This window comes from Pseudophryne corroboree, chromosome 6 (assembly GCF_028390025.1).
Source record: "Pseudophryne corroboree isolate aPseCor3 chromosome 6, aPseCor3.hap2, whole genome shotgun sequence".
Lineage (NCBI taxonomy): Eukaryota > Metazoa > Chordata > Amphibia > Anura > Myobatrachidae > Pseudophryne > Pseudophryne corroboree.
This window is the reverse complement of record NC_086449.1, coordinates 111,752,703-111,780,297: the sequence shown is the minus strand read 5'-3', so window position 1 is coordinate 111,780,297 and position 27,595 is coordinate 111,752,703. Positions and strand designations below refer to the sequence as shown.

General features: G+C 46.0%; 1 protein-coding gene across 2 annotated transcripts; it reads left to right on the top strand.

The window, feature by feature from the left end:
* The first annotated feature begins 37 nt into the window (after positions 1-37).
* On the top strand, positions 38-24,834 carry MAP2K7 (mitogen-activated protein kinase kinase 7). 2 transcript variants are annotated; one of them, XM_063931681.1, is made up of 12 exons: positions 38-303; positions 7,831-7,878; positions 8,467-8,605; positions 17,375-17,441; positions 18,781-18,894; positions 20,540-20,659; positions 21,162-21,269; positions 21,409-21,588; positions 21,700-21,780; positions 21,934-22,076; positions 22,582-22,627; positions 22,900-24,834. In XM_063931681.1, the coding sequence occupies exons 1-12, from the start codon at positions 186-188 to the stop codon at positions 23,035-23,037; spliced, it is 1,302 nt and encodes a 433-aa protein (XP_063787751.1). In that variant the 5' UTR covers positions 38-185; the 3' UTR covers positions 23,038-24,834. The 2 variants fall into 2 exon arrangements, with proteins under 2 accessions (XP_063787751.1, XP_063787752.1); XM_063931682.1 differs by lacking the exon at positions 7,831-7,878 and having other exon boundaries at positions 41-303.
* Positions 24,835-27,595: the final 2,761 nt, after the last annotated feature.

Sequence of the window (27,595 nt, the reverse complement as noted above, 5' to 3'; positions counted from 1 at the left end):
TAGGACGCAGAGAGACCGGGCCGGGAACCTGCGCGCAGGCGCACTGCCAGTTGTCAGTCTTCTCCCTGTGTCAAGTTGTCCTAGGGCTGTCAGGGGGCCGCGCATGCGCGTAGGCAGCTGTCACTCTTCTCTTCCCCGCGCACGCGCCTTGGCCTGTTTGTTTATTATTAGTGCGCGGAGGAAAGATGGCGGCGTCCTCCCTGGAACAGAAACTCTCCCGTCTGGAGGCGAAACTGAAGCAGGAAAACAGGGAGGCGAGGCGGAGGATTGAGCTGGAGATCAGTCCGCAGCGTGCCCGGCCTAGTAAGGATGGCAGGGGGAGCGGAGAGAATGGAGGGGCCTGAGTGTACGGAGCCCTGTGGGGGGAGGGGTGATCCAGTTACCGGGGAGGTGATAGGGGCACTCTGCTGTATGATAGAGGGCTGCCTGTGCTACTGGGGACGGGGTGATTAAACGGAGGTATGAGGGGGCAGTGAGGGCCTGCTGGGAGTACTGTAATGGCAGAGAGGCTCTTATTTCCATACAGGGCACCTGACTACTGAGATGTGGCTTATGGCCCCTGGTGTGACACTAGGTGTAAAGCCAGACAATGGTATAGTAGGGAGAGAATGGTATATGCTGGCAGGAGGAGCAGAGAACCCTGTGTTGTTCTAATGCACTGGTGTATTTATAGTGTGTGTGGTGCACACCCTGCACCCATTATTTTTAATACTTACCCTCCAGAGTCCCGCTGTGCAGCAGGAAAATCACTGGGAAAATAGCTGTGCCAGGAGGTCTGTGCATGCACTCCAGTGCCCAGAGCTACAGCGCTGCGGTCCAGAGGGAACCTGCTTAAGGGCCTCCTCCTCTCTAGATGTGTCTCTGTTCTAATGTGTGCTGTATGTACAGCACTGCTAATCACTTGTGGTGCCTTTTACGTAAAATGTAAGAATAAGATCAGCAGTTCAGCACTTAAGAGAGAAAGGTGTGTGGTCTGAATTGGGGGCTCCGCGGGAGACTGGTTTGCCGCCTGGGTGGGGGCTCCGCGGGAGACTGGTTTGCCGCCTGGGTAGGGGCTCCGCGGGAGACTGGTTTGCCGCCTGGGTAGGGGCTCCGCGGGAGACTGGTTTGCCGCCTGGGTTGGGGCACCGTGGTCTGGTGCCTGGATGTAGCATCTGTAAGCCAAACCTTTAACGCCAACTCCTCTAGTAAAATAGGCATCTCGGTCAAAGGTTTAGCTTACTGCTTTCACAGCTCTGGTCTGGTTTGCTGCCTGGATTGGGGAGCTGTGGTCTGGTTTGAGAGAGACTACTAAATTCTATAAAAAGCTGTGTAGGGATCTTGAAATTGCTTTATCTAGTTCAGGGGTTCTCAAACTCGGTCCTCAGGACCCCACACAGTGCATGTTTTGCAGGTAACCCAACAGGTGCACAGGTGTATTAATTACGCACTGACACATTTTAAAAGGTCCACAGGTGGAGCTAATTATTTCACTTGCAATTCTGTGAGGAGACCTGCAAAACATGTACTGTGTGGGGTCCTGAGGACCGAGTTTGAGAACCTGTGATCTAGTTTATTGTAGGACACAGGTTCTCAAACTCGGTCCTCTGGACCCCACACGGTGCATGTTTTTCAGGTCTCCTCACAGAATCACAAGTGAAATAATTAGCTCCACCTGTGGACCTTTTTAAAATGTTTCAGTGAGTAATTAATACAGCTGTGCACTTGCTGGGTTACCTGCAAAACATGCACTGTGTGGGGTCCTGAGGACCGAGTTTGAGAACCACTGTTGTAGGAGATTTATTTAGTCTCGGGTAGACAATATGAGGAAACATTACCGTTGGTGTCTGACTTTTGGTAGTCCTTGCTGGTGATGTCAATAGGTACATCTTTAATGACTACTAAAAAGCTCTTGCTGACTCTGAAGTCTGTGATTTCAATTTGGATTATTATGGGGGTAATTCCAAGTTGATCGCAGCAGGATTTTTGATAGCAATTGGGCAAAACCATGTGCACTGCAGGGGGGGCAGATATAACATGTGCAGAGAGAGTTAGATTTGGGTGGGTTATTTTGTTTCTGTGCAGGGTAAATACTGGCTGCTTTATTTTTACACTGCAAATTAGATTGCAGATTGAACACACCACACCCAAATCTAACTCTCTCTGCACATGTTATATCTGCCTCCCCTGCAGTGCACATGGATTTGCCCAGTTGCTAACAAAAATCCTGCTGCGATCAACTTGGAATTACCCCCATAGTCTGTAGAAAGAGATCAGCAGATGTTGTTAGTATTGGGGATGAAAGTGCAAAGTTTGAGAATGCTCAAGTTCAATTTGGTCCTTATGGCACTCTAAAGGTGGGTACACACTGATAGATATATCTGCAGATCAATTGATCTGCAGATATATCTATGGACGGATCGGGCAGTGTGCTGTGCATACACACTGCCCGATCCGTCGGGGACTGACGACATGAACTGGGCGGGCGTGTACACACGGCTGCCAGTTGAGCTGTCAATCACTGCCGACTGCCGCAGCATGTGTACGGGCAGCCGGCTGGTCGCCAGTACACACACAGCGACGCGCCAATGTATCGGTAGGCTGTGCTGCAGGGCCGACGCGATATGTCTGTGAACGACGGAGTTCAGACATATCGCCCGTACACACTGGCCGACGGACCCGCGATATATCAGCCATTCAATAGAACGGCCGATATATCGGCCAGTGTGTACCCACCTTAACAGTGCATGTTTCCTGATCATCAAGCTGAAACACCAGTGTGTAAACTGACTAATACAATAGATCACAGGTTCTCAAACTGGTCCTCAGGACCCCACACAGTGCCTGTTTTGCAGGTCTCCTCACACTTTCGCAAGTGAAATAATGAGCTCCACCTGTGGACCTTTTAAAATGTATCGGTGAGTAATTAATGCACCTGCTGGGTTACCTGCAGAACATGCACTGTGTGTGGGGTCCTGAGCGCCGAGTTTGAGAACCTATGCAATAGAACTATAGGTGATACGAAATATTCCTTTAGAATACCTTCAAAACACACACACACTGTTAGGGTTCCATAATGACTGAGTTTGAGAAACACTGCTCTATTATTTTTACATGGGATATTATGACCCGGTTAGCTATACAGGTAATCTGTTCTGTTGTGCTTTGTAGTTTACTGTAAGTAGACTGTTAGTGGGGGAATTCAATTGTTTTGTGGTAGCCCAAAAATAATGGGCACCCATTGGAACAATTCAGGACTTAACCCTTCTAAAGTCCTTGTTAACCAAATCAGAGTTTTCCCACATTCTGCTCACATTACAGGAAGCTGTAAGCTGAAATGTCTCTTTCTACTGCATGCGCGCCTCAGCAGAGCAACAATTGTATTGCTCAGTTGGGTACCATCTAGTGTCAACCAGGGGAAAAACAATTAAATCCCCTCTCATTTGTGTCCCAGATTTTTTTTGAATCGCAGCGCCCTAGGATATCAGCATTTTTTTTCCCCATAGCTTCCAATAGTTTCTTGATAAGTCATTCTGTGAAAACTATTAAATAATGTAAATGGTGCTTATGTCACCCTTAGGAGGTGGACAGGGTTGAGATTCTGTTTGTTCACATATTTATGATTGGCATTTATGATTGGCAGCCACTAGCTCTGGTTTTGCCTATTACGTGGACCATAAATGATTTGATTTCTCCCTGGACCACCAACCCGTGGACACCAAGTTTTGGGACCACTAGACTGTTTTCTGATTTGTTCCTGATGCATTCTAGCTCTTGTTTGGCTGCTTTTAAATTTTAAACACTTCATTGTAGATTGTTATATTCAGGGCTGTGGAGTCGGTAAGCAAAACCATCAACTATTACTAATAGAGAAATCAGAGTCAAAGGTTGGGTTTACCAACTCCACAGCCCTGCCTATATTTGGTCGTTACTTTACCTAAACAGAAACCTTTCCTACTATTGGAAAACATATGGGCTATAAAGTGCATTAGCTTTCTGACTCCAGGAACAAAGGTGTTCTACTCTATAATGGCACCAGTGGGGGATTACATTGCTAAATAAAACTGAGGAGAGGTTTAAGAGCCACTGGTACTAATACATGCACACTTTTCTTAGGAATAGAATGCACCTTTTATGGTGCTATAAGGGCCAACCATGATTGTATGAATTCAGGTTGTCGTAAAGAGCTTTGATTATGCTAGGTTGTTAATGCAAAATCCCATCACAGTTTCGTTTATGGTAGGCAATGTAATATTCCTCCCGCTCTTTTTAAATGACTGTTTCCAAAAGGTGACAGTATGAGGACAGAGAGCCACAGTGGTTTGACCTGTGGTTAGATAATAAAGCTTAAGACAAGTCCCTGGTTTCTAGACAGTCTACTCCGCTATATTAGTATTATAGCTCATTTATAGGGCGCTGCCATACAGTGGAATAGAATAGTATTACAGAGATGTAGGAACGCCAACAGCAAGTTGTGGGGACATAGAAGGAGCGTAATACTGGGCATAAGGTACTAGAGACAATATATTACAGGTTTTGCAAATAACATCCAGGAGTCCAGAAACACTGAGCGCGGTTGAGCAAGGTTGGGAGCTCACAGGATGACCTAACTAAGAAGGGCCTACATAGCTCATGAGTACTTACAGTCCAATGGGTAAGTGAGCGGCTGAGACAACAGTGGGTGGGTTTATGGAAGCTGTGCCAGTCAGGGTTGTAGTAGTTCTAACATTGAAAGCTGATGGGGACAGTCTGGACATGGGAGTGTGTTCCATATGTGTGTTGTTCCGCAGGGCGACCACTTGGGGGCACAGTGGGATGAGAGAGTTAAGGTAGCAGTGAGCGGAGAGGACAGGAGAGAGTGTGGATGCAGCTGTAGGGGGCTGAAATGCTTTGTAAGGGAGTGTGAGGAGCTTGAATTGGATTCTATAGGGAGTAGCTAGCATGTGTAGAGCTTGGCAGAAGAGATGGGTTGATGCGGGGCAAATGGGAAGGCCATACAAGACGATGTTATAGTGTTCCTTCTAGGCTGTTTTAGCACGGTGCTGCACCCTGCCCATTTTTGAAATGTGAAAAAGCACCCTGCCCTTTTTCAGTGCACCCCGCAGGACCATAAATTGCCCCCTTGTATACAGAATGTAACAGTCAGAGTGCATGTTACAATGTTGTCGTCTACTCCTTGCACACCTCTGAAATTGGAACACAATTTCCATCCTCAGCCAACTGGATGGCAGAGGAGGCACTGTAAATAACACAGCACTCTGATAAAGAGGGAAAGAACAGGGTAAGCAGTGAGCATGTACTGCTTACAGTATTTCCCTAGTAGAACAGACTTATTTTTTCCTAAATATTTTAACCCATTGTTTAACTTTTCTATTTTATAACACACATGGATTATAACTACTTCAGCACTGGAAAAGACATTTATAATTCTCTACTTATGTATATTCTACAGCTGATCTTTCAAGAAGACTGGACACACACAGTATGTTTCTCAGTACAGCTGTTGGGTGTTACAAGGGTGTCCTATATGTATATAGGGGTATATGATTTACTAAGGGCAAATTGTATGTACAAAAACTCTAAACATATGCGCTATGCTTTGTGTGCAAAGCGTCACATCAAAAATGTGCCCTTCAAAATAAAAATGTGCCCTCTTCAGTGCTCAGCACCCTGCCCTAAAAAAATCCTAGAGTGAACACTGTTACAGCTGGGCATAATGAGAAATTGCATGAGCTCTAGTGTATTGTCCTGGTTGAGGAATTGTCATTCTATGTTTCGAAGGTGCGAGAGAAAGGGTTTGGATAGGGCCTGAATATGGGGAATGAAGGTGAAAGAGGAGTCTGTCTGACATGAAGAATTGGAGAACAATATATGTTGTTTACTGAGAAGGGAGAAATGTTGATCTTTAAGCTGGGTACACACTTGAGTGACGGGCATTTGTTCCAAGATCGAAAGCCCATCAGCCCAGATTGTCCATACACACTGGAACGATGTTAATGAAGAATGGAATGATCATATTCCGTCTATCATTAGCATGCTACAGGATGCTAGTGATACCATCAGGTTTGATGTGCAGCACATCAAAGCTGCCGACGTTGCTAGTGACCGCAGGCACCGGCATATCAGGCATACACGCTGCCGAAATGTGCTGTTGTGATCGATATGTCGGTCCGATCCACTGGAACGGATGACACGTTGCTCAGTGTGTACCCAGATTTACTTTAGGTAGTGTTGGGACATCCATGAGGAGATAGCAGAGAGACAATGTGAGCATACGTGAGGGGAGGATACGTAGATGTGGGTACAATCCGCATTGAGGTGACTCTGGAGACCCATGCGTGTGAATAGCTCACCAAGGAAGGAGGCATACATCCAGAAGAGCAGACGGCCTATGTCTGAGCCTTGTGGAAAGAGAAGGAAACCGAGAAGGCGTAGTTGGACATGTAGGAAATCCAGTGGAGAGAGGGTGTGCAGGAGGTGAGGGCAGTGTCGGAAAAAGTGGCAGGCCGATCCAGACTGAACAAGGAGGAGTAACCTTAGCCTTGGCACATACCAATTATCATTGCTGCAGTTTCTGTGGAATAAAGGGGACGTAAACCAGATGTGGGTGGGAGGGATTAAGAGGGAGAGGAAGCTTGTGAGCCAGTTATAGATCAGGTGCTCTAGTAATTTTGGAGTGAATGGGTGAAGATTGCAAATGAGATGTGTACACGTCTACAGCTGACCATTCAACATACACCCCTTCCCCCACCTTTACCATTACTTAGGATAAAACAATTGATGAGTAGTGCATTTTATTTAGAATCCGTTACTTGGCCACAGGCTATTACTATAGATGTATTATAGTGGGACTTCCTTAGTCAGAGCTGCCCCCGGTAGCGAGAGGCACTTTCTGGGTCAGAACTGGCCCCTGAGGAGCGAGAGGCCAGTTCCTGGGTCAGAGCTGGCACCTGGGGAATGAGAGGCCATTCCTGGGAGCGAGAGGCAGTTCTTGGGTCAGAGCTGGCCCCTGGGGAATGAGAGGCCATTCCTGGGTTGGAGCTTGCTCCTGGGACCGACAGGCAGTTCCTGGGTCGAAGCTTGCTTTGAGGAAGCTAAAGCAATTATCTATGGTATGGATTGACTAAATCATATAGGAGTCAGGGTCCAGTCACATAACTCTAGGAGCCAACAGGAATTACTTTAGCAGTGAAGAAGTGTGTCCACATCTAATAGTTATTCCAGCAGTGAATTCCTGGGCACATTGGCTACTTGGTTCTAGGGATTCTTCTGGTTAAGGCTGTGCTGGTATTGAGGCGAGATGTACCAGGAATTGTGCTGATATGGAGCAGAAGGGCCTCCATGTTGTGCTGGCAATGAAGCAGAAAAAATGGGTTATGTGATTGTGTTGGTGGCAATGAGTTGAGGAGTCCCTGTGCTCAGGAAGTGGGAGGACAAATTAATGCTGGAAGAGACTGTAAGGTGAATTTGTTGGAGCTGGGAAATGGTAGGGCAATGGACAGGGTAAGACGGTCAGTCATTCTAAGGCCGGAGAGTGGGCGATCTCTAGTCTGATGTGAGAGTCTGGGAAGGGAATTGATGTTCTTATTTTATTGAAACTGTCTGAGAAAGTTCCCATGTCTTCATATCTCCATTATCTTCTGACCATTTCTCATCCATCCCATCTACATTCTCCAAATTGTACCTCTTCATTTTGCTCACCCCTCTGTCCTCCTATTTATATTCCTTTTTCTATATAAAGACTCCTTTGTTCTATCACTTTCTCCTATTGTCTCTTCTTATGCCCTGGGTTGCTCTGTATTTTATGTTGAATTTATTTTATTTTTTTTCCTCCCCTATTTTTCCCCCCAGTTATTCTCATCACTCTAAGCCCCACGCCCGCTCCATCCCAGCGAGCAGGTACTGGATCGTCCTTCTAAACTCCTCACTTGCTCCAGGCCCAGCTAATGGCCCCCATGTTATCCTAACACGCACCCACTGCTTTTTTTGATATTATTTTCCTGTATTCTCTCCTCATCCTGACCCTCTTGTGTACCGATAACCTCTCCTCCTTGCTTTCCTCTGCTCATGCCTGGCATCGCTTTCCCACCTATCTATGTGCATGGGATAGGCAATGTTGCATGCAGAGTGGATACGGCATGCAGGCTTTGGAGCATGAGCTCAGGAGAACCTAACAAACAGAAGGGCAAAGATTAGATGTTTGAGCAAACCTGAAGCGTTTGGTAATTAGAAAAGGGTGGGTGGGGGGTGTTACGCAGGGTGCATTGCATGAAGGTGAGGGAATATCAAATACTAAAACTGTACAGCATATTGTTTGGGGGCATGATGTGTAAAATACGCTACCAATACACGATGCAGTAGAAGCCACTGGGTTAGGTGACTGGCAGAGGGGTAAATATGGAACACTGCCGTTGCTCAGTGCTTACCTCTGTTCCCCAGTCTTTCTCCCTTTTCTACATACCGCCCTCTACCACTTTTTTTGTGCAGCCTTACAACTCCCTCTTGCCAATGATGGACACACTCGTCCTGACAACCCCTCCCACCACCACTCTTCAGTGCCAGTCCGGCCGCGGAATATGCTGAACCTGCCCCAAACCAACTACCTGTCGCAGCGAAGCTTGGAGAGGTGAGACCATGAAACGCTTACTCCTGATCTGTTTCTCCATATGGTCATTTCTGTGCTGCCTAGTGACACACCAATGTACTCGGGTTTCCTTGAGATGCCAGCAATGCAGCCTACACACATCACACGTGTCATGTTAAGGAAACATGAACCTAATGGTATTGTAATTATGTATATATCTCCTCAGTCCAGTAAAAAAAAAAAAATGTTCCCTCCTGTCTCCTTCACAGTTTATTGCAGTAGATAGGGAAAGGAACGTCGGTGCTTAGGTGAGGTTAGAGGAGGTTAGAACATACAAGGTGATCAGTAAATAAATCAGATGATACTGCAGTTAGCTCATTGTTAGCTCATTGCAGCCTGGATGGAAAAGAAACTGTCAGACCTGCTTGCTCCAATTATTTCATTGAGGTAGGTGTTTGGAGCAAAGGACCTGAAAGGAAGCGAGTACCTAAGAGGCAGTTAGAACCAAAGAAGCCAGCATGGCGAAGGTTCTAGGTGTAGATGAAACATTGATTTACTTTAACTCCGTTTCCGTCCAGTCTACTTACGTTCAGTGTCCTTCCAAATCATAGGTTGTATTAGTTATCCAGGTCTACAAACCTGTGAGCTGAGTGGTCTGCAGGTTTAAAATGTGGCACAGAGGGGATTGAAAAGTTGACTTTATTACTTTTAACAACCCATTAACCCATTTTGCAGCTGGACACCCCCGGTTACAGGGGTCCTGTAATCACAGTAGTGTTGCACCGTCTGTTTCTGATCATTATTTCGCTAATGGTGCATAGACACTGAGCGCTTTTGCCCAGCGTGTATGCACAGAGATGATCGCTGACATCGCTGGGCTGAAAATTGCTCAGTGCATACACACTGAGCGCTTTTCCCACCCTGCCCAGCGATGTCAGCGGGGGTGAGCGGCTTTCCATAGCAGGACGCTATGGAAAGCCACTCACCCCCCCGTTCATTTACTGGTAATACCAGTAGATGAACGGCGGTCGCCAGCGATGAAGTGGGAGTGAGCATCAGCGCTCACCGCTTATCGTTTGGCCATACACACTGGGCGGCTTTGAGCTGAAAGCAGGTCAACACACCAAAAGTGACCTGCTTTCAGCTCAAAATCATCCAAGTGTGTATGGGCCTTAAGGATAAAGGTCTTTATTTTCATGTCTGTAAGTAGAGGATGTCATTTATCTGCATCTTTCTTGTGTGCTAGTGGAGTTACCATTCTATGTTTCTATACGTGATTGGAATAGGCATATCAATATCCTTACACAAAGGGTTGAGATTACCTAAAGGATAAAAAAGGGGCAGACTAGATGGACAAGTGGTTCTTACCTGCCGTCAAATTCTATGTTTCTATGGCCCAAATGTATTAAGTTTTAAAAAGTGATAAAGTGGAGACGGATAAAGAGTGATAAATGACCAGCCAAACGGTTCCTAACTATAATTTCTCTGACGTCCTAGTGGATGCTAGGAACTCCGTAAGGACCATGGGGAATAGCGGGCTCCGAAGGAGACTGGGCACTCTAAGAAAGAATTAGGACTACCTGGTGTGCACTGGCTCCTCCCTCTATGCCCCTCCTCCAGACCCCAGTTAGAATCTGTGCCCGGTTCGAGCTGGTTGCACACTAAGGGGCTCTCCTGAGCTTCTAGTAAAGAAAGTATTTATTAGGTTTTTTATTTTCAGTGAGATCTGCTGGCAACAGACTCACTGCAACGAGGGACTTAGGGGAGAGAAGCGAACCTACCTGCTTGCAGCTAGCTTGGGCTTCTAGGCTACTGGACACCATTAGCTCCAGAGGGATCGAACACAAGCCCAGCCTCGGTCGTCCGGTCCCGGAGCCGCGCCGCCGTCCCCCTTGCAGAGCCAGAAGCATGAAGATCTTCACGGAAATCGGCGGCTGAAAACTCCAGTCTTCATTAAGGTAGCGCACAGCACTGCAGCTGTGCGCCATTGCTCCCTGTGCACACTACATACTCCGGTCACTGATGGGTGCAGGGCGCTGGGGGGGGGGGGCGCCCTGGGCAGCAATTAGAGTACCTTAAAGTGGCTAATCACACATAATATAGCCTAAGAAGCTATATATGTGTAAAATACCCCTGCCACATTATTATTATTATTATTATTATTATTATTATTATTATTATTATTATTATTAGAAAAGCGGGAGAAGTCCGCCGAAAAAGGGGCGGGGCTATCTCCCTCAGCACACTGGCGCCATTTCCTCTCACAGCTCCGCTGGAAGGACGCTCCCCAGGCTCTCCCCTGCAGTTTCCAGGCTCAATAGGGTAAAAAAGAGAAGAGGGGCACTAAATTTAGGCGCAAATACTATATATATATATATATATATATATATATATATATATATATATACATATATATATATACATATATATATATATATATATATAGCGGCTATAGGGTAAATCACTTGTGTAGTGTAACTCCCTGCATTATATAGCGCTGTAGGGTATATAGCGGCTATAGGGTAAATCACTTGTGTAGTGTAACTCCCTGCATTATATAGCGCTGTGGTGTGTGCTGGCATACTCTGTCTCCCCAAAGGACTTTGTGGGGTCCTGTCCTCAGTCAGAGCATTCCCTGTGTGTGTGCGGTGTGTCGGTACGGCTGTGTCGACATGTTTGATGAGGAGGCTTATGTGGAGGCGGAGCAGGTGCCGATAAATGTGATGTCACCCCCTGCGGGGTCGACACCTGAGTGGATGGATATGTGGAAGGAATTACGCGACAGTGTCAACTCCTTACATAAAAGGTTTGACGACATAGCAGATGTGGGACAGCCGGCTTCTCAGCCCGTGCCTGCCCAGGCTTCTCAAAAGCCATCAGGGGCTCAAAAACGCCCGCTACCTCAGATGGCAGACACAGATGTCGACACGGATACTGACTCCAGTGTCGACGACGATGAGACTAGTGTACATTCCAACAGAGCCACCCGTTACATGATTACGGCAATGAAAATTGTGTTGCACATTTCTGACATTAACCCAGGTACCACAAAAAAGGGTATTATGTTTGGGGAGAAAAAGCAACCAATGGTTTTTTCCCCCATCTGAGTTGAATGAAGTGTGTGAAGAAGCGTGGGCTTCCCCCGATAAGAAATTAGTGATTTCTAAAAAGTTGCTAATGGCGTACCCTTTCCCGCCAGAGGACAGGATACGTTGGGAGACATCCCCTAGGGTGGATAAAGCGCTCACACGCTTGTCAAAGAAGGTGGCACTACCGTCTCAGGATACGGCCGCCTTAAAGGAGCCTGCGGATAGAAAGCAGGAGGCTATCCTGAAGTCTGTATACACACACTCTGGTATTATACTGAGACCGGCTATTGCTTTAGCATTGGATGTGCAGTGCTGCTGCTGCGTGGTCAGATTCCCTGTTTGATAACATTGATACCCTCGACAGGGACACTATATTGCTAACTATAGAGCATATTAAAGATGCAGTCTTATACATGAGAGATGCACAGAGGGATATTTGCCGGCTGGCATCTAGAATTAATGCAATGTCCATTTCTGCCAGGAGAGGATTGTGGACTCGGCAGTGGACAGGTGATGCAGATTCTAAAAGGCACATGGAGGTTTTGCCTTACAAAGGTGAGGAATTGTTTGGGGACGGTCTCTCGGACCTCGTTTCCACAGCAACAGCTGGGAAGTCGACATTTTTACCCCATGTTCCCTCACAGCCAAAGAAAGCACCGTATTATCAGGTACAGTCCTTTCGGTCCCAGAAAGGCAAGCGGGTTAAAGGCGCGTCCTTTCTGCCCAGAGGCAGAGGTAGAGGGAAAAAGCTGCACCATACAGCCACTTCCCAAGAACAAAAGTCCTCTCCCGCTTCCTCTAAGTCCACCGCATGACGCTGGGGCTCAACAGGCGGAGCCAGGTGCGGTGGGGGCCCGTCTCCGAAACTTCAGCGACCAGTGGGCTTGCTCACGGGTGGATCCCTGGATTCTACAAGTGGTATCTCAGGGGTACAAGCTGGAATTCGAGACGTCTCCCCCTCGCCGTTTCCTCAAATCAGCCTTGCCAACAGCTCCCCCAGACAGGGAGGCAGTGCTGGAGGCGATTCACAAGCTGTATTCTCAGCAGGTGATAATCAAGGTACCCCTCCTTCAACAAGGACGGGGTTACTATTCCACAATGTTTGTGGTACCGAAACCGGACGGTTCGGTGAGACCCATTTTAAATTTGAAATCCTTGAACACATATAAGAAGGTTCAAGTTCAAAATGGAATCGCTCAGGGCGGTTATTGCAAGCCTGGACGAAGGGGATTACATGGTATCACTGGACATCAAGGATGCTTACCTGCATGTCCCCATTTACCCTCCTCACCAGGAGTACCTCAGATTTGTGGTACAGGACTGTCATTACCAATTCCAGACGTTGCTGTTTGGTCTGTCCACGGCACCGAGGGTATTTACCAAGGTAATGGCCGAAATGATGATACTCCTTCGGAAAAAGAGAGTTTTAATTATCCCGTACTTGGACGATCTCCTTATAAAGGCGAGGTCCAGGGAGCAGTTGTTGGTCGGCGTAGCACTATCTCGGGAAGTGCTACAACAGCACGGCTGGATTCTGAATATTCCAAAGTCACAGCTGGTTCCTACAACGCGTCTACTGTTCCTGGGGATGGTTCTGGACACAGACCAGAAAAAAAGTGTTTCTCCCGGAGGAGAAAGCCAAGGAGTTGTCATCTCTAGTCAGAGACCGCCTGAAACCAAAACAGGTGTCTGTGCATCACTGCACGCGAGTCCTGGGAAAGATGGTCGCTTCCTACGAAGCAATTCCATTTGGCAGGTTCCATGCAAGGATCTTTCAGTGGGATCTGTTGGACAAGTGGTCCGGATCGCATCTTCAGATGCATCGGCTGATAACCCTGTCTCCAAGGACCAGGGTGTCTCTGCTGTGGTGGCTGCAGAGTGCTCATCTTCTAGAGGGCCGCAGTTTTGGCATACAGGACTGGGTCCTGGTGACCACGGATGCCAGCCTTCGAGGCTGGGGGGCAGTCACACAGGGAAGAAACTTCCAAGGACTATGGTCAAGCCAGGAGACTTCCCTACACATAAATATTCTGGAACTAAGGGCCATTTACAATGCCCTAAGTCAGGCAAGACCCCTGCTTCAACACCAGCCGGTGCTGATCCAGTCAGACAACATCACGGCGGTAGCCCGTGTAAACCGACAGGGCGGCACAAGAAGCAGGTTGGCGATGGCAGAAGCCACAAGGATTCTCCGATGGGTGGAAAATCACGTGATAGCACTGTCAGCAGTGTTCATTCCGGGAGTGGACAACTGGGAAGCAGACTTCCTCAGCAGGCACGACCTCCACCCGGGAGAGTGGGGACTTCATCCAGAAGTCTTCAAAATGATTGTAAACCGTTGGGAAAGGCCACAGGTGGACATGATGGCGTCCCGCCTCAACAAAAAACTAAAAAATATTGCGCCAGGTCAAGGGACCCTCAGGCGATGGCTGTGGACGCTCTAGTGACACCGTGGGTGTACCAGTCGGTTTATGTGTTCCCTCCTCTGCCTCTCATACCCAAGGTACTGAGAATAATAAGAAGAAGGAGAGGAGTAAGAACTATACTCGTGGTTCCGGATTGGCCAAGAAGAGCTTGGTACCCAGAACTTCAAGAAATGATTAAAGCTAGGAAAGATGTGACCACAAAACATTATCACCGCATATGGCGGAAATATGTTGCTTGGTGTGAGGCCAGGAAGGCCCCAACGGAGGAATTTCAGCTAGGTCGATTTCTGCACTTCCTACAGTCAGGGGTGACTATGGGCCTAAAATTGGGTTCCATTAAGGTCCAGATTTCGGCTCGGTCGATTTTCTTCCAAAAAGAACTGGCTTCACTGCCTGAAGTTCAGACTTTTGTAAAGGGGGTGCTGCATATTCAGCCCCCTTTTGTGCCCCCAGTGGCACCTTGGGATCTCAACGTGGGGTTGGATTTCCTAAAGTCGCATTGGTTTGAGCCACTTAAAACCGTGGAGATAAAGTACCTCACGTGGAAGGTGGTCATGCTGTTGGCCTTGGCGTCGGCCAGGCGTGTATCAGAATTGGCGGCTTTGTCATGTAAAAGCCCTTATCTGATCTTTCATATGGATAGGGCGGAATTGAGGACTCGCTCCCAATTCCTTCCTAAGGTGGTATCAGCTTTTCATGTGAACCAACCTATTGTGGTGCCTGCGGCTACTCGGGACTTGGAGGATTCCAAGTTGCTGGACGTAGTCAGGGCCCTGAAAATATGTTTCCAGGACGGCTAGAGTCAGAAAAACTGACTCGCTATTTATCCTGTATGCACCCAACAAGCTGGGTGCTCCTGCTTCAAAGCAGACTATTGCTCGCTGGATCTGTAGCACGATTCAACTTGCACATTCGGCGGCTGGACTGCCGCATCCTAAATCTGTAAAAGCCCATTCCACGAGGAAGGTGGGCTCTTCTTGGGCGGCTGCCCGAGGGGTCTCGGCTTTACAACTTTGCCGAGCTGCTACTTGGTCGGGTTCAAACACGTTTGCAAAATTCTACAAGTTTGATACCCTGGCTGAGGAGGACCTTGAGTTTGCTCATTCGGTGCTGCAGAGTCATCCGCACTCTCCCGCCCGTTTGGGAGCTTTGGTATAATCCCCATGGTCCTTACGGAGTTCCCAGCATCCACTAGGATGTCAGAGAAAATAAGAATTTACTCACCGGTAATTCTATTTCTCGTAGTCCGTAGTGGATGCTGGGCGCCCATCCCAAGTGCGGATTGTCTGGAATACTTGTATATAGTTATTGCCTAACTAAAGGGTTATTGTTTGGAGCCATCTATTCGAGAGGCTCAGTTGTTGTTCATACTGTTAACTGGGTATAGTATCACGAGTTGTACTGTGTGATTGGTGTGGCTGGTATGAGTCTTACCCGGGATTCCAAATCCTTTCCTTATTGTGTCAGCTCTTCCGGGCACAGTTTCCCTAACTGGGGTCTGGAGGAGGGGCATAGAGGGAGGAGCCAGTGCACACCAGGTAGTCCTAATTCTTTCTTAAGGTGTGTACACACGGTGAGATTCGGACTTATCCGATTCTCACTGTGCGACGGGGGGTCGGGTCGGCACTTAGCCAGTATCGCAAGCACATAATGAGTGCGCTTGCGATCCTGGTTCTGTGCGATTTTGGCTAACTGTCAATCCTGACTATCTCTTCTATAGAGATAGTCAGGATTGACTTGCCTGCACAGCCTATTTTTTCGGCCGATGCCGACCGCGCGGGGCCGCGCATCGGATCGGGATCGCAAGGTGACTGTCACCATGCGATCTGCACTATCTTTTCTTCCGATTCTGACTATATAGTCAGAATCGGAAGAAAAGATCTTACCGTGTGTACACACCTTTAGAGTGCCCAGTCTCCTTCGGAGCCCGCTATTCCCCATGGTCCTTACGGAGTTCCCAGCATCCACTACGGACTACGAGAAATAGAATTACCGGTGAGTAAATTCTTATTTTTTCAAACACAGCCTGTTACATGGCAGGTAGGAAGCTGATTGGCTGGACAGCACTTTTAGCTGTCTGCACCTTATCACTTTTTAAGGTTTAATACATATGGGCCTGTGTTTCTGATTACTTGCTCTTGTATGTGATCTGTAAACTGCAATGTAACAGTGCCACCTAGTGGCCAGTTATATGGAACAATGTAGAAATTTTGCCATGGCTTTATCACGTATATTCTTTAGAAGGGTGGTCTTCAGTATGCCGAATGTTGGGATCCCGGCGCACAGTATACCGGCAGCTACTCTCCCTCGTGGGGGTCCACGCCCCCCCTGGAGGGAGAATAAAATAGCGTGGGCGGGCGCAGCGAGCCCGCAGGGGGCTCCTTTGCGCTCGCTACACTGTCGGTATGCCGGCGTTCGGGCTCCCAGCGCCGGTATGCTGGTCGCCGGGAGTTCGGCCACCGGCATACCATACTACGCCCCTTTAGAGGTATGGTGACACTTTTGCTGTTGATTCATTAGAGACCTACAGATTTGATGCATTTCTTTATATTGTTCCATTTATTTTATATGTATGATTGTTATATAGAGTACTATAGAAATGTGTGCCTATCAGTTGTTACTTATACTGATTGTGCAGTGGGCACACATTCTATCCAACATGCCTTCCATGTGTGCCTTTCAGCTGCTATTGCTTTGTATGTGTATACAGATGTGTCCTCATACCTGAAGCCTCAATGAGCCATGCAGCTCGAGATGACCGGTCCAGTGCAACTCTGCTAGTGTCAGGCTTCTTACTTGTGCCAAAAATGCATCTTAGTCCCAGCGCGATGCAGCTATGATGCCCCAGAAGACTGTGCTGATTAATTTGATTTGCGACACTTGTATAGCTGTGTGCGTCTGAGTCTGTATATAAAGCACAAATTATCTTAGCCTGGAAAATAGCTGTGGCCACAGCATTGTAGCACTTCGTAAGCGGAGTCAGAGACTCAGTCGCACACAGATATACAACTGTTGCATATCAAGTTAATCAGCACAGTCTCCTGGGGCGTCCTAGCCACATCGCGTTGCGAATAAGCTGCATTTTCATTAAGAAAGACACCCGCCGGTAACAGAGTTTCACAAGACCTAGGGTGCCGAGAAGGGCTGTTTGGTGTGATTGCAGCAATGCTGTATGAGGACGTATCTGTATTAAGCTGTGTTTCACTGCCAGGTGGATAGGGTGAGTGTCAGACGTGTGTCACAACTGTATAAATATTAATCGTGCAGATTATTATTATTATTCATTTCTTTTTCAGTACTGAAATTGATCTCAAGCTGCAAGAAATTATTAAACAGACTGGGTTTCTATTAATCGAGGGGCAGGTGAGATATAACTGATGTAGCCGTGTAGTATTATCAATAAAGATTAACAGTAGAACTGTGTGTCATTGTTAGATATAGGACAGGATAGTTAGAGGTGAGGAGTCAGTGTAATAGGGTAGTTACAGGTTGAGGGTACGTGTAATAAAGTAGAGATATGAGATGGTTATAGAAGTATAATAGACCAGTGAAAAATAAAGCACCCTTATATAGAAAGATGGGTATGTTTTATCAGTTATGGATACATTAGGATACTAGGTCATGTAATAGAGTTGGGAAAGCTATGGTTATATTAAGTAGCTGGTATAATGGAGTATGCCATGGATAGGTGCTGGGCAGTTACAGGGGGGTGTAATTCACCGGGGGTAGATGCTGGGCAGTTACAGGGGGATGTAGTACAGCGGGGGTAGATGCTGGGCAGTTACAGGGGGATGTAGTGCAGCGGGGATAGGTGCTGGCCAGTTACAGGGGGATGTAGTGCAGCGGGGGTAGGTGCTGGGCAGTTACAGGGGGATGTAGTGCAGCGGGGGTAGGTGCTGGCCAGTTACAGGGGGATGTAATGCAGCGGGGGTAGGTGCTGGCCTGTTACAGGGGGATGTAATGCAGCGGGGGTAGGTGCTGGCCAGTTACAGGGGGATGTAGTGCAGCGGGGGTAGGTGCTGGCCAGTTACAGGGGGATCTCGCTCTCTCGCGCTCTCTCCAATAAAATTGAAATCCACACTCTCTGTGTTAATAGATTTGTATTGCCACAATTAGATGGATAGGCTGACTAGGACTTGAAATTGAATGTTCCTGTATTAGGGATAGATGATATACCTGGTGATGAATATTAGAACAATGTCCCTTGTATATTGGGTATGATGTTACCGGTAGGGCAATGGTATAAGATGCAGTCCCCTTATTCCTTTGCTCAGGAAAGATTCCTCTTGATCAGCGGGGCTCCAATAGGCCAGATGTTAGAAAATCCCGAACAGGTAGAAAGGTCCAATTGATGTCAGCATATAATGTTAATCCAAGCGGCAAATAGCAGTGTGCAGCGTAGTAGGCTCAGGCTAAGTGCGTTTCTCTGGTATAACCAGCTTCCTCAGGAGCATGTTATTTCTGAGGCGGTTGGGTGAGGGGATCACTGTATGGCTAATAGGACAGATGTGGAGTCGTGTAATAGAGCAGTGACGTACATATGAGTGATCTGTAACCGTCACATGACTCTCATAATGAGGTTGCCAGGTACTAGACTAGCTACAGGACAGTAATCAGAAAGGTAATAGGCCATTTTATCTGGGATGGGTCCTGGTTTACAGTAATGTGGATCTTTTCTGACTTGTGATGTTCTTGCACGCAGAAGTACCAGGCGGACATCAATGATCTGGAGAATTTGGGGGAAATTGGCAGTGGGACTTGCGGACAAGTCTGGAAAATGAGATTTAAGAAGACTGGGCATATCATTGCTGTTAAGGTGACTTGGGATGTTTGGTGTCAGGCGTGGTATGAAGTACAGAACGTACAGTGTGATTTTCTTTTCAGTGTTTTATTCCCATGGAGCTATGGGCGCTACAGTCTGGGTCATAGATGATCTTGATGCTCAGAAGTTATTTATCATTGGTTCCTGTTTTCTTTGCCATGGCGGGGGATGGGGGAAGAGGGGTAAAGGCAACATGACTTATTGGATCTGCCATTAAGCATTTGAGTACTAGGGTAATTCATTCAGAAGTAGATGTGTAGTCTCTACAGAATGACTTATCTAAACTTGAAATCTGGGCGTCTAAATGGAGAATGTGGTTCAATATAGACAAATGCAAAGTTATGCATTTCGGGACTAAAAACAAACTTGCAACCTGCATATTAAATGGGGAAAATATACGGGTAACAGTATTGGAAAAAGATTTGGGGGTACTCATTGATAATAAGCTTAATAACCGTACACAATGTCAAAGCGCAGTAAAGAAGGCAAGTAAGGTGCTAGCGTGCATAAAACGGGGAATTGAAACAAGGGATGAGAGTGCAATCGTTCCGTGGACAAATCATTGGTACGTCTGCACCTGGAATATTGTGTTCAGTTCTGAGTACCACATTATAAAAAAGGTTTCCCTTACGTCCTAGAGGATGCTGTGGTCCTCATTAGTACCATGGGGTATAGACTGGTCCACTAGGAGTCATTGGCACTTTAAGAGTTTAAGAGTGTGGGCTGGCTCCTCCCTCTATGCCCCTCCTACCAGACCCATTTTAGAAAATGTGCCCGGAGGAGCCGGTCACAGCTAGGGGTGCTCTCCAGAGCTTCTTTAGTAAAAGTTTATTTTAGAGTTTATTATTTTACAGGGAGGCTGCTGGCAACAGCCTCCCTGCTTCGAGGGAATTAGGGGGGGGGGGGAGTAGAGTCTGCCCTGCAGGGTCTGAGCCACTACCTCCGCTGACAGGACACTAAGCTCCTGAGGGGATCGAATGTTCCCCCGCCACAGGTGATCGCTCACCCCGGCAGCATGCCACCACCCCCTTACAGAGCCAGAAGATCAGAAGATTGCGAGATATGGCGGCACTAGGGTTGGAGCGCAGCTCTGTGAGATAAAATGAGCGGTGCCATTCATTTTCTCGGCATGTGTTTATGCCCCTTAAGTGTCTGTATCCAGCTATTCAAAATATTGAACTAAAACCCATATTAGTACTATCTGATGACTGGGGATAATTTATTGTGTCCAATCTCTATAGTGAATGGTGACTCTGTTGGCTCTTGCTAATGCAGGAAGATAAAACAAAATTACTGTCTTTTGACCTCTCCTGTCCAATGGAAAGAAAGGGCTCTCCATAGTGTATTTTATTTTTCAGAAATATGTATATACTACTGTATATTTGCCTATGTAACTATTTAAACAATACATGTTACTGGCCAAAGCCTGTATAATGGGAGATTACAGATATTAGCAACTCGATACCAAACCGTTTTGAGTTTTGCCAGAAAGTAGGAGCATCTTACATGTATTTGGACAATTACTTTAAGTTTTGATTTAGTGGCTCTTTCATATTGGTCATTGGGAGTATTTGTGTAGATAACGTGACCACCCAGCGAGGATGCAGACTGTCATGATGTGTCTGTGCTTGGTTTCCAGCAAATGCGGCGCTCTGGTAACAAGGAGGAGAACAAACGGATCCTAATGGACTTAGATGTTGTTCTGAAGAGTCACGATTGTCCATACATTGTTCAGTGTTACGGCACTTTTATCACAAATGTAAGTTTACCACAGTACTGTATTTCCAAAAACATTTCTGTCCTTATATACTGTAGTTCCTGTCACGCTACACTGCTTTTGCCTCAATGCTTTTCCCCTTCTAAGATTCTATTTACTTTCCAGCTTTAGCCAGAAGCTTCATCATGCATTGGAGGGCTACTGGGTGTCCAACCTGGGGGTAGTTTTACTAATTGTGGATTGTAAGAAGCTATGATTGGTTGATTGGTTTAAAACGGCAATAGAAATGTTTGTTTAGCATCTGTTTTTGTTGCCATTATAAATCCATCTGTCAAAGCCGCCAAACTGCAGTGTAGTATATCAACCTTCTGGTCTAATAAACAAAATCAACTAGCTAAAAAGTTTTTGTGTTGCTCTGCTTGCCAGTATTTTGACCCCCATTTAAGTGTTTGAATAAATGTTTTGCCAAATGGCCAGACAAAATGATATGCGGCAACACTTGTCCTTGCAACATGTGACTCGCTATCTAATTCCATCTCTATAGACAGACGTGTTTATAGCCATGGAGCTGATGGGAACGTGTGCAGAAAAGCTGAAGAAGAGGATCCAGGGGCCCATCCCAGAGTGCATTTTGGGAAAGATGACTGTAGCGGTGAGTAGTATAAATGATAGGAGAGAGCTCTAGAAAGGTTTTCAGCCGTGAATAAACCGTGATGTGTAGGAAAATAGATCTCAAAGGTATTGTGACGTGAAATTGTCCCATCGCACTGAATTCTCTCTTGTCTTCATAGATTGTGAATGCTTTATATTATTTGAAAGAAAAGCACGGTGTTATACACAGGGACGTGAAGCCCTCCAACATATTGCTGGATTGCAATGGACAGATAAAACTATGTGACTTTGGAATAAGTGGGCGACTTGTGGATTCCAAGGCCAAAACCAGGAGTGCCGGATGTGCTGCTTATATGGCGGTGAGGGGGAAGTGGTGGGAAGAAAACGGCTACGTGATCACATCTGGGGGAAGTGATTATGAGCAGCGCTATGCCAGATTCCATTAATGTTTTTTCTTTTGGTTTCCTCAGCCTGAGAGAATTGACCCTCCAGATCCAACCAAACCAGACTACGACATCAGAGCAGATGTCTGGAGTCTCGGAATCTCATTGGTAAGTTAATGATCCTGCAAACCCCAGCACAATCTCCAGGTCTAATTCGCTCTTTAAGCTATTTTGTAGTATAAGACTGTCTATGAACTCGCATGCATTCGTTCATCTTCATCACCTGTGGTATTTTACTCCAGCGTGCTTGTTCTCCCTCAGGTGGAGTTGGCGACAGGACAGTTCCCTTACAAAAACTGCAAGACTGATTTTGAAGTGCTCACCAAAGTCCTCCAAGAGGAACCCCCAGTCCTCCCTCACAATATGGGGTTTTCTTCTCTCTTCCAGTCTTTTGTCAAGGACTGGTAAGTTAAAAATGATACATTTGCTATTCGTGCTTAAGTATTCTGACCCCCCCCCCCTTTCCCTCATCACAGAATCTGCAAACATGAGCCGAGCGTACAAGCACTGTGCATTTTTCAGCTTCACCTGTTGTCCTGGTTAATCTCCCTACCGCAGTAACCTATTGCAGCATGGTTATTGGTTCATTGTCCTATTTTTATCCATTTAAGAGGCTATTTCATAGCCAGTGGACCATGATTGTGGCTCCCATTATCTTCTTGTATTTGTTATCTGAAGGACAAGGAGGTGGCATATTCAGCACGGTTAAACACAGCCTCTACTCCCATAGCTGATCAGCGGTATATAACTTATTTTTTTATCCTTTTTCTTTTCCTCCTCTCTAAATCTATCAGTTGGCTACATCCAATAGTGACTGCCATCTTGTACTGAACCAATGTTCACAGACATACTGCCTGTGGTTATTGCCCCACTTTTTGTACTAATTACCTCTCTGATTTCTGTCTACAGTCTCACTAAGGATCACAGAAAGAGGCCAAAGTACAATAAGCTTCTGGTGAGTAGTTGAATGGTCTTGTCTCTAGGAGTCAGTTTCTTATATGGAGCCACTTTCTAGATCTTAACATGGGTAATTAAAATATAGAGCTTTTACTATTTGCAAGACACTTGAGCATGTATTATATTGTTAAGTGTGTGTAGTTTTCCTGTGAGACGCGAATTTCAGTCTGCCGCTAGAATCTGATATTTCTGCTCCTGTGCTGCTTTGCCCTCGGCACTCAGCAGCCAATCTTTTATGTTTGCACTGATTTTCTCTTGCTTGCCTTGCAGGAGCACCCGTTCTTGCGTCGGTATGAGACTCAGGAGGTGGATGTAGCCTCTTGGTTTCAGGATGTCATGGCTCAGACCGAGTCTCCAAGGAGCAGCACTCTCCTTAGCCCTCAAAACCTCCCTTTCTTTGGCAGGTAGCATCTGGCTCGGGAGGGGAGGTATGCCCCTCCCCAGCATGATCTTTGGACGCGGCTTTGAGACTCAAATTTGGATAATCGTGTATTATGTGGTGTATGGAAGATTATTACGAACATTTTTATTGAAGGGGAAGGTCCGCTCCCTTTCCCTCATTATTTCTTCTGTTGGAGAATCCCCTCTTTTACCCTTTCATACTGCCCCAATACTGAAACTGGGATGAGGAATCCCCTTTATATTATGAGATGTCTTGAGTCAGTACATTACTGCCCTCCTTTATCGAGAGACTGTGCATTAGAGTTGGAGGCTCCTATCAAAACACTGGTGACTTCATGTGGAAGCATGTAGGTCTGGATGTGCCTCCACTTGTATGTGATGGGTCAAATGACAGGTTTCATGGACTGTAAACTCTGCTCCAGTGACCTGATGCAAGACGTGGAAGCCTAGTTGTCCGTATAAAGGCAGAGCTTTTTTGCGATAGTGGAGGTATATATTTATTTTTAATTAGAAAGTTTGGCATATTAATAGAGTCACTCCATAACCATCACATATTTTATACACATTTTTTTGGGGCAGTTGAATTGACCTACAATCAGAACACCAGTTTTTATTTCCCCCCTCATATCCCACCACACCAGCGTATCCTTTTGTAACTGCTTTCTTAAATGAGGACATCCTCAAGACCACAAGTTCATTACAGTTGAGAGACTTTTCATCAACAAAACGCCATATGTATTTAAAAGCTATTCAGAGCTGAACAGGATCAAGTACATTGTCTTTATCTGATGAGCATCTCAGTCTAGACGTTCCTAATCTACTGGTGAAGTCGAGGTATGTGTTAAGGACCTCTTATCCATAGCATGTTCTCCGCAACATTGTGTGTTCTGTCCCAAGTGGAAATAGAGATGACTACAAAACACACAGTTGCTTCTAAAACTTTCTCCATGAAGACTATTTGATGGCCTCCAGCTGTATGTATGGAAATGGTCCATACGCCTCTGTTAAAAGCAGGACTTTTGCAACATATGCTCGGCAGGGGAAGGGTGTCCTCAGGAGACCTGTTGAGGGTAGGTGTGCTGCTAAAAGTTAATATCCTGTGAAGATATTGACTTGTTAGTGTATCTGCTGAAGGTGATGGTAGATTTTTATTTTTTTTTAAACTGATTTTTTTGGTGCTTCCACCACAAAGACTTAAAATAAGGGAGAAGCGGTTCTCATAACTAGCCTCTATTGGCTCAGGATGAAGTGGATGCACATACCATGGCTTTGATATGGTGATCCCACTTGGCACAAGAGGAGGGAGTGAGAGAAAGCTTTGGACTGGAAAACTCATGAAGACTGAGACTCCATGGTTCCTCTATTTAGGTGGTCACAGAAGTAAGTTGTTGGACATTTTGGGTATTTTCTGTAAAGAAACCACAAAGATAGGAGACTGGAACAATGCATGTGAAAAGAGAAGTGGGAGCAACACTGCTCTTTCTGGCTGGGGCTATGAGAGATGAGCGCACGTGGAAGTGAGACCATTGCAGAGAAAGGAGTTATGCACGGTGTACCATGGAAATCTCATGCAGGACGTATTTGCAATGCATTGCTCAGCTACAGAGTAGATGATCAATGCACTACTTGTCTTCAGGACTGTTCATAAATGGGTCTATAGATGCAGTTTTAATGCATTATCCGTTAATTAAATGTCAGATCGATATGTGACTGCCCCCTTCCTATGTGAAGGTGGAGCCTGAAGTGGTTGACTGGGTGGGAGGGGCTTAAAATGACTGTACCAAAGCTACATGGTGGATTGGGGAGGGGGGGGGGGTTAATGGGAGGGGGGTGATATCCCACCGGTTTTAATGTCTGTAATTATATTATTGTAGCAGGCACACTGCTATTCTGCATTGTAGTGTGGGTGTGTGTATGTGTGTTTCCTTTTTCCCACCACTTTCCCTACATCCTGATTTTTATTTTTCTTTCTTTCTCCCTTTTTCTTTCCTTCCTTCCTTTTTCTCTTTTTCACCAACTATCCCCATCCTGCTTCAATATATCCACTCTACTATTCCTGTTGCATGTGTCCAGCTGGCTTTTCTGCAGGGGAGGCCATGTTTGAAATAAACTCTGCTACAACACTCCAGGATGTGTGCAGTTAATGTATGAAAGTGAGTTTTTATTTCCTGATATAAATACCATCTTGTATGGCATTATAACTGCCATTTATTAACCTATATATAAATAGGGGGGTGTACAATTACCCACGGTAAATTACTGTTGATAATTGTCTTGCCGGGGGCTGTCCAATTAGTCCCTATAAACGGTGGGTTAAAACGCACGGGTTTCACTAAACCGGTGTTCTTTTGGGAGAAAATGTATTTGTTTAGGGTGATCCTAATAGGATAGTCTGAAAAAAATATCAGAGAAAAATTGTGAAAAACTTCAGTTTTTCGCTCCCAATGTTTCTTTGTGGTTAATTGGATACCCCCCATAGAGAGAGAGGTGTTAAGTCCTAACACAGGCTAAAAAAACAAATGAAATGCCCCACAGTTCAAATTGGAGCCAATGTCCATGCATACATTTCTTTCCATAACACCAAAGTTTCAATCTTCAAACCTGAAGCTCCCCTTTTAAGAGTCAAATCTCAGAATCCCAAGGGTAATTTACTCTAAAAAAAAAAAAAAAAGAGAAGGAAATGGGACGCATAAAAGTTTAATAACAAAAAGAATAATTTAAAAAGTAACACCTGGTACTGTATTTGTTCAGTCTCTGGGCTGATTACCACATGGCTCCATACAGTATAACTCCCAGGCCACCTCCATCTCCAAAGGCTGGTGCACGTCAAGTATACACATAACAGTCCTCTTATGTCTGGAAAAAACGCGTTAGGATGGGCCTTGCTGTTGCCATCTGGACTCCAACACCATAGTGGTGACTAGTGTGGATTGGCACACTGAGACCTCTGAGGAAGCCAGTGGTGTGGTATATGTATACCCAACAGCGCACCAGCTTGTGGAGATGGAGGTAGCCTGGGTTGCCATGGGCAACTTCTCCACGGGCTCACTTCTCTATTCTTTTTACTACTGGATAGACCCCTTAAACTCCATCAAGCTGGTTTAGGATGTAACGGGCAGAATGGTGAAAGCAAAGCAACCCACAAGTGCAGCATAATTGTGGGAACTTCTGTAGCAGTGTTGGTAAGAAGATGAAACTCAGAAAATTAGAATATTGTGCAAAAGTTCATTTATTTCAGTAATTCAACTTTAAAAAGTGAAACTAATATATTACATATACTCATTACATGCAAAGTGAGATATTTCAAGTCTTTATTTGTTAGAATTTTGATGATTGTGGCTTACAGTTTAAGATAACCCCAAATCCAAAATCTCAGAAAATTTGAATATTACATAAAATCAATTAAAAAAAAAGGATTTTAAATACAGAAATGTCAGCCCTCTGGAAAGTATAATCATGCATATGTACGCAGTACTTGGTTTGGGCCCCTTTTGCTAGAATTACTGCCTCAATGCGGCGTGGCATGGATTCTATCAGCCTGTGGCACTGCTGAGGTGTTATGGAAGACCTGGATGCTTCAATAGTGGCCTTCAGCTCTTCTGCATTGTTCGGTCTCATGTCTCTCATCTTTCTCTTGGCAATGCCCCATAGAGTCTCTTTTTTTTTTTTTTTCTTAAGCCTAGATAAAACGCTTTCTTGAAATAAATGAACTTTTGCACGATATTCTAATTTTTCTAACGTCCTAGTGGATGCTGGGGACTCGGTAAGGACCATGGGGAATAGACTGGCACTTTAAGAAAGAATTTAGATTCTGACATGGGCACTTTAAGAAAGAATTTAGAGTCTGGTGTGCTCTGGCTCCTCCCTCTATGTCCCTCCTCCAGACCTCAGTTTGAATCTGTGCCCGGACGAGCTGGGTGCTTTTCAGTGAGCTCTCCTGAGCTTGCTGTGAGAAAGTATTTTTTGTTAGGTTTTTTTATTTTCAGGGAGCTCTGCTGGCAACAGACTCCCTGCATCGTGGGACAGAGGGGAGAGAAGCAGCCCTACTCTCTGAAGCTAGGTCCTGCTTCTTAGGCTACTGGACACCATTAGCTCCAGAGGGATCGTACACAGGATCTCACCCTCGTCGTCCGATCCCAGAGCCGCGCCGCCGTCCCCCTCGCAGAGCCGGAAGACAGAAGCCGGGTGAGTATGAGAAGCAAGAAGACTTCGAAATCGGCGGCAGAAGACTCCGGTCTTCACTGAGGTAACGCATAGCACTGCAGCTGTGCGCTATTGCTCCCACACATCTCACATACTCCGGTCACTGTAAGGGTGCAGGGCGCAGGGGGGGGTGCCCTGGGCAGCATTTGGACCTCTTTTTGGCAAAAGTGAACATATATACAGTTGGTATAAAACAAAAAGGTAACCCTTCTTTTTGCGCTGTACCACTTGTCTCTAACCAACAAGAAATACCCTCTGTCAGTTAAGGTATCTAGAATAGGTATGGAATAGGAAAAGGATCTTGTGGGAGCCAATCAGCCTTCAAGATAACAATATTAAAAAATAATTTTTTATTTATACA